Source organism: Sebastes umbrosus, chromosome 2, assembly GCF_015220745.1.
Source record: "Sebastes umbrosus isolate fSebUmb1 chromosome 2, fSebUmb1.pri, whole genome shotgun sequence".
In the NCBI taxonomy this organism is placed as follows: Eukaryota; Metazoa; Chordata; class Actinopteri; order Perciformes; family Sebastidae; genus Sebastes; species Sebastes umbrosus.
This window is the reverse complement of record NC_051270.1, coordinates 36,227,207-36,244,548: the sequence shown is the minus strand read 5'-3', so window position 1 is coordinate 36,244,548 and position 17,342 is coordinate 36,227,207. Positions and strand designations below refer to the sequence as shown.

Genomic DNA, 17,342 nt, shown 5'->3' with positions numbered 1-17,342 from the left:
CACTAATTCAGATTCATCTTGTTCTCTCTGTTTGGAGCTTCTGTCCACAACAAATGTTCAACCAAGAACTAAACTCTGGAACTAAAAGTCCCTTTACCACATTAATGTTTGTGTTTCCATCACATCTGAGGAGCTGCAATGAGTAAATCAGACTGATCAAGAAGCAACAGCTTTGTTTGAGATGGTAACACCTCTTCTTCTTTTGTAATTTATTGTTGTGTTACTGTGATATCCTAATACATGTTGGACATGGGATTTAAAGAGATGGAACTGGAAATGGAAAATGCCAGAAAGGCGAGATGCATAAGTGTCTGCATAAGTGGCACTGATCCGCTGATCATTCTTGCTCTTTTTAAAGCTTTTTGGAAAGTCTACAACATAACTTTCTTTAATTTCAATAGACATCACGATAAATTCCAATTCCTATTCCTAATGTTGCAGCCCAAATATGACAGTTTGGTCAGCGGCCCTACGCGTAAAACAATGATGCTCTACGTGGCGGGAGTAAAGGAGGAAGTCAGGTGCCAGTTAAAGTCTGCGTAGGGAGGAGGTTGGGGTGGATAAATGGGTCAAACAAACACAGGACTTTCACCCAGGAGACCAGTGTTCATATCCTGTGTGAAACTTATTTTAATTCATTTTATTTTATTTTAACGTTTAAGTTAAGCCTGCTTAAAGCTTCAGTACGTTTTCGGCATCATTGGGTAAAAAGTCCATAGTAACCTTTCAGCATATTGTAATTCAAGTGTTCTGAGAAAAAAAACAGACTTCTGCACCTCCTCATGGCTCTGTTTACAGGTTTTAAAAAATCTAGCCCGTGACGGAAGACTTTGGCCAATCACAGGTCATTTCAGAGGGAGAGCGTTCCTATTGGCTGTGCATCGGCTGGTGGGTGGTGCTTGGTATTTCCTCAACTGATCTCAACATGACTGCCGGGGCACGAACTTTCTCATTTTACTTGACAGCCAACTCATAGACGGCAGGCTCCAGCTCAGCTCTGATTGGTTGTTTTCCTCCGGTCTGTGAAATCTTGCAGATGCCATTAGGAGCACCGGAGGATACAGAGGCACATTATTTTTTTCAGATTACCTGTCTCATGCACTACTGTCAGGATATAGTGGCCATTTTTACCCACTGCAGGCCTACATAACAAACTTACTTATTTGAATCTTTTCCTAAACCTAACCAAATACTTTTGTGGATTTCCTGTGAACATGAAAGATTATTTTGCAAAGACAGGGTATGCACGTAACGAGCGTAAATTGACACGTGCAAAACTGACGCTAGAGGGATACGTATAGAGTATCACATTTGAAGCGTAAAGCCACTGACCAAGCTGCCATATTTGACGGGTTTGGAGTGAAAACGTGTTGAACATTGACACCACTGGAAACCCGTGCTTGCTTTCTTTGTGAATGAATCCTGTTCACAAGCTGTTGTATTATTGGGGTTTGTGTTCGACCAGCCAGTGAAGTTCAGCACTGCTAACTCTGGCCCACATAGGAAAAGAGCAGGCAGTAACTCTTTTTGGGGCTACAAACTAAATTTAAAACCTGCTTCCTCCATTCAAGATGCAGGTTAAGTTCCTCGAGTCCTAAAAAAGCTCCTACAGTGAGAAGGCTATTAGTCAACAATGTTTAGATCTGCAGACTCCTGACTTATAGCTTCCTGTGGATGAAATGGCGGTTAACTTCTTCAGCTCCTAAAAACATTGTCTTGGAAATATTTTTGTTGGTGTTTTCCACCACTGAAAACTTTAACACAGTTAGGAAGTGACAGAATGAAGGATGGCAGTGATGCAGAGGAGAAGAAAAATGAATTGAAATACTCTTGCTGTAAATGTTGTACAAACTATTTATAACACTACAACAATCTGAAAATGCTAATGTGATTGGAACCCAGTTTGACCAGTAACAGCATCTATAAAATGTCTGCATCAGTTTGGACACACCCTCTGACCCCTCCCTATAAACCTCTGGACACACACACACACACACACACACCCGCTGAGACAGACACCAAGCCTGTCTGGGGTGAGTGAAGCTCCCTCCATATGACCGTCCATTATTGATGAGACAAGATGTGCCGCAAACTCCCCTGGGGTGATGAGCTCACTGATGAGGTCACCTCTCTGTTTGTGTGTGTGTACATACAGTGAGGACTGTGCTTAGAGTGCTCAAAACCCCCCCGACGTCCTGCAGCTGTACCGCCTCCTCATACATTTATAAACAGGCCGGGCCTCCATCAAACACTTTTAAATGGAAAGCAAAGATAAAGCCATTTCTGTGATGACAGCTGAAACATGACAGGCGCAAAAAGAACGTCAGTCTGTCTTACTGATTCATTCACTAGTCCTCACCTCTATTTCCCATTTCTAAGCAATCTGAGAGTAACTATGGTTTCATGCATGTCTTGAATTTGCACGAAAAACTAACAACAGAAAGAGAAAAAGACTCAGAAACACAGACCACCTGATGGACGTGTGTTTGTGTCCAACTGGTGAATCTACGTCCAATATTCACTCTACTTTTAGCTCTGGTTTGGTCTCCACCAGCTCGTGAGAAGGTTTCTGACTCGTTAGCTGCAGATGTTCCTCTTTCTACAAAGGCTAATCGCTAGCTTCGCTTTTCTGCCATTTGGTGCTGAACAGAGAGCAAACCGTGCCAGAGGTTGTCTGCTGAAAACAGCTGTAAGACTGAAGCAACTATGTGCAGCCAGAGAACCAAAACTATGAGTTAGAAGAGGCTAAAAGCCATTTACAGCTGCAGAGTGGGCGTAGAGCCGCAGGTGATACTTTTATTTGACGGGGAATTATTTGATTAAATGTTAATATCTAAAATATTGCTTGGTTTAGCAGAAGTTTAAAAAAAAACAAAAAAAAAACAGAATAAAAATAGCAGGAATACTTAAAAAACCTGTGATGCAATTTGTTGTGGCTTTTGACTTTGTCTTTTACTACAAGCTCCTCCATCTGGTGGGGATTAAACGCTAATGAAACAAACAAAGTCATTGAGAGTAGTCTGGGATTTGCTTTCAGCATTATGTTCAACAGTTTATAGTATACTTGCAGATTAAGTGCATCACCACAGGTCAATTTTTTTGTCACTATGAGAGATGATGTATCTTTTTACTAGCACAAATGATTGTCTGAAGATAAAATGACAATGACACACTTTATTACACATTTCCAAGAAGTGTCAGACACACACACACTGTAGGCAGATTACAGTGGGCATGGGAATAAAAATCAATGAATCAATAAAACAGTACTGTTTTCTATCTGTATAATCCTAGTGCAGCCTACTTGAAAACGGTTTTCATCCAGTACATTTTAATAATCAGCTTTTGGTGTGGTCATCTTTTTTGGGATTTGTAATAACTCATTGGATTTGTCGTGTTTTATACATTCACCTATTTTGAATGTTATCGGGCGATTGAATGGCCGCTATCAGCGGTTATCCCTACCGTTGTAATGCTTCGGAAGGGCCAACTTGCACCTGCCGTGTTGTAAAAGTTAAAGTGAAACTTAATGTTGTGAATTCAAACAAAACAACTTCAGGTTTAGGCAACAAACATTTTTGGTTAGGTTTAGGAAAAGATCGTGGTTTGGGTTAAAATAAGTACACAAGTTATGTAACAAAAGTACCGTAAAATAAATCAACATTGACTTTTGGTTTCACACGGGACACGAACAGTGGTCTCCCGGGTGAAAGTCCTGTGTTTGTTTGTATTCTTGTATTGTGTGGTGATCAGCCATGTGAATAGATGATAATGGCCATCTGAACCTACTAGATAACTCTAGGACTGCAACGAATGATTATTTTCACTGTTGATTTATCCGTCAATTATTTTTCTCTAATTATCAATTAGCTGTTTGGTCTACAAGATGTCAGAAAATAGTGAAAGATGGCGATCAGTGTTTCCCAAAAAAGGAGTAAAGAAACCAGAAAATATTCACATTTAAGAAGCTGGAATCAGAGAATTTTGACTTTTTTTCTTAAAAAAAAATACTCAAACCAATTAATCAATTATCAAAATAGTTGGTGATTAATTTAATAGCTGACGACGAATCAATTAATCGATTAATTGTTGCAGCTCTAGAAGCGGGTGATCCAACACCGTTGTCGCAGTTTCACAATGGCCTCCAGTAAAATGCCAACTGCTGTCTTCAACCGTTGTTTAGCTCGTTGCACAGTTGTGCACCTTCAGGCACAGTGAGTGCATGAGACTGAGATACTGTCTGTGGGATGGGCGACAAAACTAACATAGGGAGACAAGCCACACTCAACAAACAGCAAAGCAAAATGACATGAGACTGACAGACACATTATTGAGACCAACCAGCAGAGTCTGCTCTTTCCCCACAAAACAATGTTACAAAAAACCCCTTAGCTGAAATGTTCCCTGTGCACTCTCTCAGAAGCCAGATAGTTTGTTTCATGCCCTGAGAGTGACGTCAAAGACACGTGTGGTTTGTTGTTGTTGATGCCGCTGTCAGAGGGGAACGTCTCAAGGAGCCATTTTGGATTCTGATCTCTGCGAGGCCCCTGCAGGGGGATGAGTCATCAATCCAAAAACACACACACACACACACAACTCCAGCAGATAGCTTTGACGTTCAATAATCTGGACTATAATTAGCTCCCCGGATAGGAAGACAAGAAAAAGCAGAGAGAGAGAGATAAAAGGCTTTTTAACGTTAAAATATTCCCATCACTCTGTAATAGCGAGTTCCTCATCTGTCAGGTCACCGACTCACTTAGACAATCAAATACGAGTCATAGAAGAAACAAATCTCTCATTTGCTCGTATAAATGACACTGACGAAAAAGACCCTCGACCCTCCTGTTGCCTTGGTTACGGTAGCAGAGCTGAATTGAGGAGGAGGAGGTGATGATGAGGGTTTCACTGGGAGGCAGAGGCGGAGAGATCTGACAGAATAATACATTTACCTCTGCTTATTTTCTCCCTCTCCACATCTCCCTCTCTCATAGTAGCACTTCACACACTCGCTCCAGTTTTCATTAATGACCCAATCGTTTCTATGCCAATAAAACTTTAAGAAAACCAGGGTGCTGGTGGGCCCCGTGGCGCCCGAAACTTTCTTCAGCAGAGTTTCAGAGGACTTGAACAAACAAGTAAACAGCTCAGAGTGAATTATTCAGATAACTAGGATGCAACGGGGCAATCGTATGTGATCAGACTCAAGGTTTTTACTGTCGCCGTCTATCAGGCCTCTCTGCCTCTGGCCTCTGCTCTGTTCTCTGCTGGCAGGAAGCTGAATGTAGCAGCTGTTCAGGACAAAATGCCACATAAGATTTTATTAAATGAGAATGAGCATTAAAAATGGAGACGATCTGACTTTTTGTTTTTTATTTTTCTAAAAATCTGGGAAATTATTGTTGTGTATTTTAACAATTAAATAGATGAAATGGGATTTCAGCATCTCGTCTTTGTTTTTTTTGTTTTTTTAATTGACTGATAAAATCAGTAAGAATGGGTTTAAATCGTGTTGTGGACAGGAATTTCTTTGACTCTGAGGAATTGCATGAATGTTATTATGCCAATTTTAACCATTTGACTCCAATTAATTTAAATAGCCTCCGAGAGCAGTATTAAGATATTGTATTTCCTTTTCATTCATGTGGGCCAGCGGTCAGCCCGGCAGAGCCAGACGTAGACACTATGTCTCCATACACGTGCATGAATCAAAACCAGCAGCAGCTTTGTGCTGCTGTGAAATCTTGAGCAAAGACGCTAAACCTTGCAGCAGCTCAACCTGGGCTGTTTGCACCGCTTTGAACAAATCAAGTGCACAGCAATACATTATCAACTACTAGTTAGTAGGGCTGTGTATTGGCAAGAATCTGGTGATACGATACATATCACCATACAGGGGTAACGATTCAAATATATTGCGCTCTATTGCGATACCGTAAGCAAGGCGATATATTACGACTTTTTTCTTACCTTAATTTAGGAGAAATGTCATAGTATAAAGACAACACCATATGTATACAAATTTAAACTTGAGTTGTAATTCCTGCTCATTTTGAAGATTTTTTACCATGTTGCTGGTATACAATTTATTATTTTAATATTAACAATTAAATAAATTCATATCTATATATATCTATTGGTCGCATTTTGTTTTACAAAGTTAGGGAAGCAATGTTTAAGTCAAGCCTGATGTTGATTTACACATAAAGAATGATCCCAGTCACTTCCACACATTGAGGCTTACAGCTTATTAATGAAATACTGGTATTGGATCGGTACTCGATATCGGGACGGAAAAAGTCGGATCGGTGCATCCCTGCATATAACTGCTTGAAAAGTGGAAGACTTCGTTGTGAGAATATATAGCTTATTTAATGAAATCTGGTGAGCACCTCTTTATGGAGGCTGCTTACCTTTATATCCGGACCATTGCAGTTGAGGCTCATCCCGCACTCGTCTGTGATCTCCGTAATCTCCGACAGGTCGTCATCTTCAAACTCATCCAGGCTGATGTCATGGGTCAACCTGGCGGAGGGGGAGGATTAAGGTGAGAAGGGGAAGTGGGGGGGGGAGGGGGGGGGGGGGGGGGGGGGAGATGAGGAAAGAAAATCAATGTTAATCCCTCAGCACTCATCCGTAGCCACAGTTCATCTCAAAATCACTTTTTGACCAAATTATGTGTCTGATATGGTGGCAGCTCCAGGCCAAAGATCCAAGACCGATGACACATCACATCACAACACATGGACGTGCAGTCATAACTGTCACCATAAAAACGTAGCTGACAAAAAATCATTCCACATTTTTCTGTAATTTAAAATAAAGACAAATATACATAAATATTACCAAAAAATGTGCTGTATTAAATCACTGATTTACATAAAAGACATAAAAGGAATTTCAATCCCAAATTTAATGTAGTCATTCCACTGATTATTTTGGTAACATGTTTACTTTAACACACCCTATAGGTATTTAACATAGGTGTAATAAAAAAAATATTAAATGTTTATACTGCCTATTATATAATATAATATAATATAGAAACGTCCTCATAGGAGAAAGTTGTTGATAAATATTGTACATAAAAAAAAAAGCGCAAATCTGCTTACAACTAAATTATAGTGTGTTATAAACATTTATTAAATATTTGCATAGTATTATAAATGCTATATAGGAGCATGGGGGTCAAAGTAAAGTGTTAACATAATTTTGATACGATCTTGCTCTTCACTACTCCACTAACGCTTCCTTCTTTAATGAATGACATCACCGAACTACTGGTATTTTTTTCGGCCATTTCTGTGAATCTTTCCGTTGGCTATGTTTGTAAAAGAAGGTTAAGATTCTCTTCAAGTACAGGAAGGATGACAAAAAAATAAATAAAAGCCACTGGCACCACTTTCTCATCACAAGCAGGAATTAGTGTCCGTGACAACAACAGATATCTGACCGGTGGAGGGTGGGAGGGGGATGTGATGGGAAGCTGACTGTTTATTTGGCTGCTGGCTGAGCTACACACCTACAGTGATGAGAAGACTGAATCATAGTGGTTGTGGGAAATGCATTGTCACAGATGGCAGCTCTATCAATGAGCTTACTGTAACAAAAACAATGACAGGCCGGAGAGCAGACTGAACTTATCAATGACAGAAACACAATGTTTCTGAGTGACTTTTCCAGAGATACAAAGTTTAAAATTAGAGTTCAATATGCAAATTTGCCTGTTGTCATAATTAACAGCATAAAAAAATTGTAAAAGTTATTTAATCCATAATTCAACATGACTAAAAGATGTAGAAAGCAGCGTAAGCAGCATGTAGAGGCCACGATGTTCATTCAGAATACATTGCATGGAATAAATCAATAAGAATACTGTTGATTTTGCTGCATTTATCAGAAACATTATCAAAAGTTGTCCATCCTCTGACGACCATGACTGTGTTCAGCAGTCTTCATAAATAAATACAGTATCTTGTGGGTACATTTTGTCCTAGGGGTGGCTCTAGAGGTAGTAGGGTTGTGCGACTGGACAAATGTACTGTATCGGCTATTGGCGATTGACGGTCGTTTTTTTTGGCCAATGTTTGTCATTTCATTTTGCTAATTTAATGGTCTGCCTCCGAAGAATGAGACTCACTCAGCCGCTGCTCTGCAGGCAGAGAGAGAAAGACAGTGGGGGGAAACAACATGTATCTCCTTCTACCACCTACGCAATATCGGAAAGATCCGACCCTCCCTCACACCCCCTTACTGCCGAGAAGCTCATCCACGCCTTCATCTCCTCCCGCCTCGACTACTGCAACTCTCTCCTCTATGGCATCAGCACCACCTCCATCAACAAACTCCAACTGGTCCAGAATGCAGCTGCCCGACTCCTCACTCACACCAAATCCTGGCATCACATCACCCCAGTCATCAAAGACCTCCACTGGCTCCCTGTCTCCCACCGGATCTCCTACAAAATACTGACCCTCACCTACAAAGCCCTCCACCAACTTGCTCCCCCCTACCTCTCTGACCTCCTCTTCCCCTCCACGGTCCCTCAGATCCACTTCAGCTGGTCTACTTTACACCCCCAAGTCCAACCTCCGCAGCTTTGGGGACAAAGCATTCGCCAGGGCAGCTCCCAGGCTCTGGAACTCCCTCCAAAAACTCATCAGAGACTCGGATTCCCTCACCCTATGCCAGTCCCGCCTCAAGACCCATCTTTTCTCCTCTGCCTACTCCTAGCCCCCCCCTCCCCTTACCCATTTGTCCGTGTGTATGTATGAGAGTGCGCCTGTGTGTCGTTTGTCTGCTGTTTGTTTCCCCCCATAGAGTAAAGCGTCTTTGAGTCCTTGAAAAGCGCTATACAAGTTGAATTTATTATTATTATTATTATTATAGCCGGCATATTTTCCCATCTAACTCAGTGAAATAAGTTTTTTTTTTTACCAAACCAGAGGTGATCGTTGTAAAAGACCAACCGAGACGGTTTTGGTGAGTTTTATTTTGGTTCTGTCGAGAAGGAAGTGTGTTTTACTGCTGGAACAGCTGATCTCCCAGCTAAAACTGTATCACACACACACAGACATGTGAAAATATATCGGCAGTTGCCATCTGGTGGGCTGACGGTTGCTGGTTTACAAATTTGAACATATCGCCCAACCCTAGTAGCATCCAAAATTAGAGCGGTTCATCCTCTGGGGAGCATGACTATGCTCAGTAAATTTGAGGGCGTGATTTGGTTATTTATTTGTGTAAAAGTTGTCATGACAGTGGTGGTGGACAATAGGCCAAGGTGACAAAAAACATTAGGATTCATCACCCGGGGACCAGGAATATCCACTGTAACTCTAATGTCAATCAGGCCTGTTGTTGATATATCTGAAGGACTGATTGACCCCTGGAACAACTTTTAAGTCAACAAAACAGATAATCATATAACTACAAGTAAGGCTGTCCTAAACCAAAGAAATTGTTGAGGTTTTGCCAACTAATCGATTAGTTGATTTAAAAACTTAAAATGTATTACAATCTTTACATACGTACAGGTACATACATGAAATTTGACCTCTACATTTAACCCACTCTTCAGCATTGAGGAGCAGTGGGCTGCTGTAAGGCGCCCGGGGAGCAACTTGGGTGTGCGACTTGTGGTTAAAGGACGACCACTCTACCCACTGAGCTACAGCAGATCTGTAAAACTGAGTTCTTCCACAAAGAATCACACAAAAGCACAACTTTAAATCTTGAGTTTACCACAGATGTGCTCATAAGTATTTTGAAAATGAGTCATTCAGCATCAAAAAAGCATAAAAGAAGTCGACTAAAGGCCCAGACACACCAACCCGACATCAAAGAACTAGCGGCAACGAAGGCCACCAGTTGCGTCGCCTCAACTCGTCTTAGTCTTGGCCAAAAAGTTGCACTCAAACACATTGCAAAGACTACAGCCGACGACCAACTAGCACGTACATTCTGAGCCTGCGTGGGATGAAATAACTCTCGATTTAAAATGCTGAATTGGCCGAAAACAATTCCAACACGGGCACACTAGAGCCGACGACGCGGGACATACTGCAAAAACTAGGCCGATGGACGCACACCAACGGCCCCAAACTGTCCAACGGCTGACCGTTGGCTTGGTGTGCCAGGGCCTTAAGAACAAAATGATCTATTAGTTGACTCAACTAAGAGAGGGCTGCCCTAACTACAAGGTACCCAGTAGCAAACTCCTGTCAAAGATGAACAATCCTCTGCATCGGTTTTCTACCAGCGTATCAACACAGTGTGGCAGTTCTGGCTGTCAAGCGCACACGGAGGCACACAACAACTTCTTAATTTACTGTCCTTGCATCCAAAACGTCCGTGGACATTAAAAGACAACATTTATGTTTTGCAGGGGAAGAACATGACTGACTGTTCTTGCAGCAACCCTGGACATCACTCCGGTGTGAGCCAGGGAAATGCACCGTCCTGCCGTCTGTGGCGGGATTCAATTAGCTTCCAGTAAACAATGCTTCACTTTTCCCCGTCTGTAATTATGTCTGTCCGCCTGTTATCTCTTTACGCTGCAGCCTCCTGGGCGTAACAGAGAGCAGGGAAATGTTATTAGAGGGAGGAAAGAGAAGATGGCAGTGATCACAAGGAGCATCAAGCAAGCTGTCATATAGAACCCTGGTGAACTTGCAGAGCTATGATCCCCCCCTGTTGTTGCATGATGCTAATGCCATTTTCTGGCTACGTCGACACTGCAGCTGTCTCCTGTTGCAAAATTACACGCAGCTGCAGCCGTCTTTAGCCGTCACGTGTTGGAATATGGGTCTGGGAGTTAAATAGCCTGGGTAGAAGCATCTGTTTACATCAGTAATGAGGCCCTCAAGGAGGCAGGAGACAAGGGCTGAAGGATGGGAAGAGAAACAATCTATTGGTAGCGATATAAAAGATCTCATATGAGAGTACACCTGGCAGAAAGAAAGGAACAGAAGGAGAATGAGACATTAACAGATCACCCAGTGGAATCCTCCACCTTCACTGAACAATCCTCCCACTGTCAAAGCTGCATTTGTCATTCATGGTTGATTTCCTAAAATGGCACCTAAATGCAAAGTTGTGTAGCGTCTGACTTGCAAGGTGGAAAAACTCTGACTGCATTTGCTCCTGTAACTGGAATTAAATGGCTTTAAGCTAGAGTTTCAAGAAAGGATAAGGCCACTGATGTTCTATATTTTTCTTACTGTCAACAAATCCCATAAAAAGACAACAATGAATTAAGTATCATCTGTGTTGCCAAAGCCTGGTACAGCTAAATTATCCTAGACCTCAATTGTTGACCAAAAGACTACTAAAATAGATCAATGAGCCACATGTTTGCACTACAGTAGGTCACATTTTCCTTCACTGCCATGAACACAGCTACTGTAGTTTATTTTGGGTCAACCATACCTACTGTACACCATCCTGCTGCTGTATACAGCAGATTTGTAAGCTGTTTAAGATTTATGTCTTCTCTAGGTATAGCCTTAGGGCAGAGTGTCTAAAAATGACGTTACCATACAACAAACTGCATTGTCAATTACGTTTTAAGGGGAAAACTATTTTCTCCCAGATTACGTTTGTTTTTGATGTATCACACATACATTTTCAATGAGTCTGCATAGTTCAAACAAACACAGGCCTTTCTCCCAGAAGACCGCTGTCCGTGTCCCGTGTGAAACCACAAGTCAATGTTGACTAATTTCAATTTACGTCTGTAACTTAAATAACATAACAAACTTATTTATTTTAAGCCAAACTACAATGTTTTACTAAACCTATCCAGGTAGTTTTGTTGCATTTTTGTTTTCAATTTACAACGTTAACCAGGTGTTTAAAACAAAATACATTTCCCTCAAAACGTAAATAAGAATGCATTTTAGTTGTATGGGAAGTGATAACGTGTAAACGCAAATCCGTTTTAACGCCACTAATTTCTTTAACACATTAACGCAAATTGCTATTTTTAGGTTGTACTAGGCTTGGTTTCAAAGCTAGTGTTACTGGTATCATATGAAACTAGAAAACCTTAAGGAATCCATTGGTACCAACCATGCCATACTAGCTTGTCATGAAGGAGGCTAAACGCTCCAAACTTACACTAATTTTTATCAAAGAAAAACTGGCATGCATTTTCAAAGAGGACCCTTGACCTCTGACCTCCAGATATGTGAATGAAAATGGGTTCTATGGGTACCCACGAGTCTCCCCTTTACAGACATGCCCACTTTATGATAATCACATGCAGTTTGGGGCAAATCATAGTCAAGTCAGCACACTGACACACTGACAGCTGGTGTTGCCTGTTGGGCTGCAGTTTGCCATGTTATGATGTGAGCATATTTTTAATACCTGTGAGGGTTTCTGGACAATATTTGTCATTGTTTTGTGTTGGTAATTGACTTCCAATAATGAATATATCAATACATTTGCAGAAAGAAGCATATTTGCCCACTCTCATGTTGATAAGAGTATTAAATGCTTGACAAATCTCCCTTTAAGGTACATTTTGAACAGATAAAAACGTGTGATAAATTTGCGATTAATTGTGATTAATCATGGACGTCCATGATAAAAAATTGCGATATTTTAATCGATTGACAGCCCTAGTCTGTAACTTAAATAATATAACAAATTTACTTATTTTAAACCAACTGATGATGTTTTACTAAACCTAACCAGGTACTTTTGTTGCATTTTTGTTTTGTTTTGTTTCAATTTACAACGTTAACCACGTGTTTAAAACTGTGACTGTAATCCTGGAGTAAATACGTTTCCCTCGAAACGTAAATAAGAATGCATTTAAGTTATATGGTAATATTCTAAGAGACAGGGTTGAGCACAGACAGGTTAAGGAAGCCAAACAAATTGCGAAGCAGACTAATTGGCATTGTTGGTTTCGGCCATTGTTTCAGATTCGTTGACAGGCAAAATATAGAATGAAAGAAGCATTCACAGACAGAGACATTGGGGCTCTTTATTCCAGTGAATGATTGGAAAATATTAGTAAAGCGAGTAGTAGCTTTCCTATAATACTCAATGAGATGTGCACAAATGCCTCACATTGAATTATAGCATGGTGGCTGTCACTCAAGTAAATCCGTTCTGCCAATATGTCTCCAGCTCATCTCGTCTTTACCCAGCAGACATGATCAGCTCTGAGTAACAACATGTGGCTTAAGGCGCCGTCTGAACTTTTTTTGTTTTGTCCCAACTGAAATGCATTGACCGGCTTTGTGTCTGGGGACACTGCTCTGTTTTGGAATAACAAAAACTGTAAGCTTATCAGTTCACTACAAATGTAATTTATTAGGCTACAACACAGACAGATGCTTGTGAGAGGAACAAAATCAATATGCTCCTGCGCATCCCCGTTATCAGCATCGCTTACAGGAAGGAGGCGAAAGGTGGAGCAGAAGAGAGGAGAGTAAAAAGGAGAGCAAAGGAAAGAATAGAAAAGGAAATACTGCATGCCAATCAGAGCCAATCAACCATAAGTATGTCATCTATTTTGACCCTGAATTGCAGGTTTTGACCTATAATTGGGGCTTTACAAGGACAAAAGGAGGAGGGGAGTCTAAAGAGTGGGTGAAGAAGAGGTGAGAGGATGATGTCGTGATTGTAGATCAAACCCAGAGGAAAGTGCAAATAGAGGCAGCGGACAGTGAGAGGATGGAGGGAGTCATGGGGACTGGAGGAGGGAGGGAGGGAGGAGAAAATTAAGTGCCGGGAGATAAACCACCTGGACGGGACAGGGTGACCTCTTTGCTGCAGTGAATTGTGGGTAAAGAGGGATGCAGACACCAGTGAAAACCAACAGGGTGTACAGCACAGAGTAAATTACGTTGTCACACATCAAGGCTGAGACATTACAGGGTAGCAGGGATATATCCTACCAGAAATCTTGGTGATTTTTTTTTTCAATTCACATAAATGATAACAGGGTTCCTCTCTGGGTCCAGAATAGAAAACATCCCACACAGTAACAAAAGACGTGTTCATTTGTAAGAATCTGAAACATGCAAACTTGACATTATAAACAAAGCTTTTTTTTTCATCCTGCAGATCCCATCCTCCTCCATACAGTCACCTTTTGGCCTGTAGAGCCCATAGTGCAGCCACAAGGTCATGATCCCTCACCTACCTCCCACCCACAACAACACTGGAAGCACTGCAGCTGTGGACTGAACACAGCTTATGAGCATTTTTGGGCAGTCCCACATCCCCTTTTCACAGCAGCCATGTTGACATGTTACAGCAGGGTAAACACAGGTGTAATTGATACAATTAATTATGGTCTTATTACACGGCTTTGTTGGATACTTGATTCTGATTGGTCGATCGCGGCGTTCTACGGTCTATTATTTCTTCATAGCTGACCGTTTCTATGTATAACGGAGCGTTGATATGGACTCAGTTCTGATCTCGGACTCTGGAGGACCGTTTTAGTGTAAAATTATCGATTTCTTAAGTAAGTAGCCGTGTAATAAGCAGGATAATGTACAGGGGTCCACCACAGGCATCCGTTTCTTTCACAACAATGACCGGCTCGCTGTACATTATCCCTTACTTAGTGTGTCACAGCTATTCCAGTGAGCCAGCATGCACAAAACATAGACTGTATATAAAGATGGATGACGTGTCTCCTCTTCCTCCCGCTGTGCAGAAGTCAGAAGCCAAAATATCCCGGATACGGGAGCTGCCAACTTGAGATTTTGATGTCATTTGGAGTCAGAGTCTGCGCAGTAGTGATCGGGCAGTGGAGAGACGCGGTACCGAGGTCACCTGACCGGACCAATCGCGAGCCGAGCAAAGCCGCACCTTGTCAGCGAGAGAGGCTCTCAGCTGCCAATCATAACGTCTGACCCCCTTTTTATAGCATCAAATAACTAATTAAAACCAAACTTATCAGAAAAATGAATACTTGAAAAAACATCAGCGTGATTAGAACTACCTACAATGACAGAAACCATCTTTGGAAAAAAATTATTTGACGTGTACTTAGATTTTTTTAGTTTGGCCCATGTCCTATCCGCTAACATGGAGAGGGCGGGATTTATGACCTATAACTGTAGCCAGCCACCAGGGGGCGATCCAGATGTTTTGACTTCACTTTTGGGGAGCTGTCATGTCGTCCATCTTTATATACAGTCTATGGCTATATACCAGGGCCTTGGCCCACCTAAATGGAACAGGGCCACAAATAATGTTATTAATTACACCTGTGTTTACCCTGCAATGAAAAGGGACTATTCTACATTGAATTCCTCCAGTACATCCTATATGAATACACTCAGTTGCCAGTTTATTAGGTACACATAGACCTACACATAATACAATCTAATACAACAATCCAGCAATAAACCTACTTTCATGAAGGTATATAATGTTCATTGTTTGTTAAAAATCGTGTTAGAGATGCGTTGATTCTTGTTGAGCTGCATGATCATTTTGGAGAAAGTAGTATGTGGTGCTCTTGAACTTTATTGTATTATACAGAGCGGTGTTTTTATATCATTTAGCTTGCCCTCACTGATCTAAACTGGGTGGAAAAACAATAAATACTGTACAGAGATGCTTTTGTAAACCTCACCTGAGTTCAACAGAACTCCCCAAACACGAAAAACAGCCTCAGGTAAGGAATAGGCCTTTTTAACAGAAGACATTTGGACTTGTCACAGTAGGAAAAGCACAGGTGTAAATAATTAAATGAATGATGGAACAAAATTCCATTTAGCTGCTTTGATTTCATGTTCCTGGTATCGCACTTGCTGGCTCACTGACACTCAACACTTAAATAGAACAGAGACGACCGTTAGTGTTAGTAGTAACACCTGTGCTTTTCCTACTATGACCAGTTAAATTGTCTGATGTGAGAAAGACCTACATTTCTTTGGAGACTTTACCACTGCAAGGGTGTCCTCCTAAAACGCTTCCACTTACTTTTACAACGGCTTGGGGAGACGGGGGGGATGACATCCAACAAAAGTCCATTGCACTTACATGATACACCTGACCCTATAGGCCACGAGACACTCCAGATCTCTCACACTTTTGCATACACTTAAGCAGACAAGCACCCCACATACAGTACATACGCACACACCTAATTCTTCAAAGAAAAAACATCCCACCACCCTAATTTTCCTGAATGAACACTAAATGGACCTAGCCTAGAAAATCCAGAACCCTAAATATCCTTGGTAGTCTCCTCTGGGATTGTATTCCTGTACGATGTGCACCCATCATCACCCTTGGTGATCAATGCAGGCTGACTCAGCAGTCTGGCTGGGCTGTCCAGGTCAGAGAGTCCTGTGACACATTTACTATGTCACCATCACTGAAAGTGACACGCAGCAAATCATTTGGACCGTAGCAACAACAGGCTGACACCGATATCATCACTGTGACACTGTTGCCACCTCATAGAGCCCTAAAGAGCATCCAGGCACCTCAAGTAGTAGTAGTAGTAGTAGTAGTAGTAGTAGTAGTAACTAGTTATTACATTAGCATCCCTGATACAGTTTTTGCCTCTGCCATATAAGTTGAGAGCAGCTGATATTTTCAAGTGTTAAACAGCAGTGGGGAAAAATGGAGCAAATATGATTAAAAGAAGTTATTTTTTTAAACTGGTCGCTATATCCTGACAGTAGTGCATGAGACAGGTAATCTGAAAAAAATCATGTGCCTCTGTGTCCTCCGTTGTCTTCCGATGCTCCTAACGGCATCTGCAAGATTTCACAGACCGGAGGAAAACAAGCAGTCAGAGCTGATCTGGAGTCTGCCATCCAACTGCAGACTATGAATCAATATTCTGTTACGTTTATGCCTATTTGTCGCATAAAATGTTTTCAGAATCATCTTGTAGTGTACTGTTTAGCTGTAATGAGAAAGTTTGTGACCCGGCAGCCATTTTGAGATCTGTTGATAAAATACCAAGCACCGCCCACCAGCCGGAGCACAGCCAATAGGAACGCTCTCTCTCTGAAATGACCTGTGATTGGTCAAAGTCTCCCGTCACAGGTTAGATATTTTAAAGCCTGAAAACAGAGCCATGAGGAGGTGCAGAAGTCTAGTTTTCTCTCATAACATTTAAATTACAATATGCTGAAAGGTTATTATGGATTTTTTTCCCAATGATGCCAAAAACATTCTGCCTACTGCAAGTTTAAGATGTCAAGAATTGTGAAATCTGTCGGACCAGCCCTGTCTCCTACAGCATACATCTTTACATCATTAATTTGCTCTGCCAAGAAAATTCTAGAGGGAAGTTATGTTCGCTGGTAACTTTGTTTCCAATTAAGGAGGTGTGCCGTTCTTAA

General features: G+C 41.4%; 1 protein-coding gene across 2 annotated transcripts in view; it reads right to left on the bottom strand.

Annotated features, from left to right (window-relative positions):
* The window catches only part of mapk8ip1b (mitogen-activated protein kinase 8 interacting protein 1b), an 80,609-nt gene that overhangs the window by 48,704 nt on the left and 14,563 nt on the right, over positions 1-17,342 (bottom strand). For both annotated transcript variants that reach the window (XM_037750370.1, XM_037750366.1), the window contains exon 2: positions 6,414-6,525. In XM_037750370.1, coding sequence (XP_037606298.1) covers positions 6,414-6,525 — 112 coding nt within the window. The remainder of the gene's footprint in view (positions 1-6,413; positions 6,526-17,342) is intronic.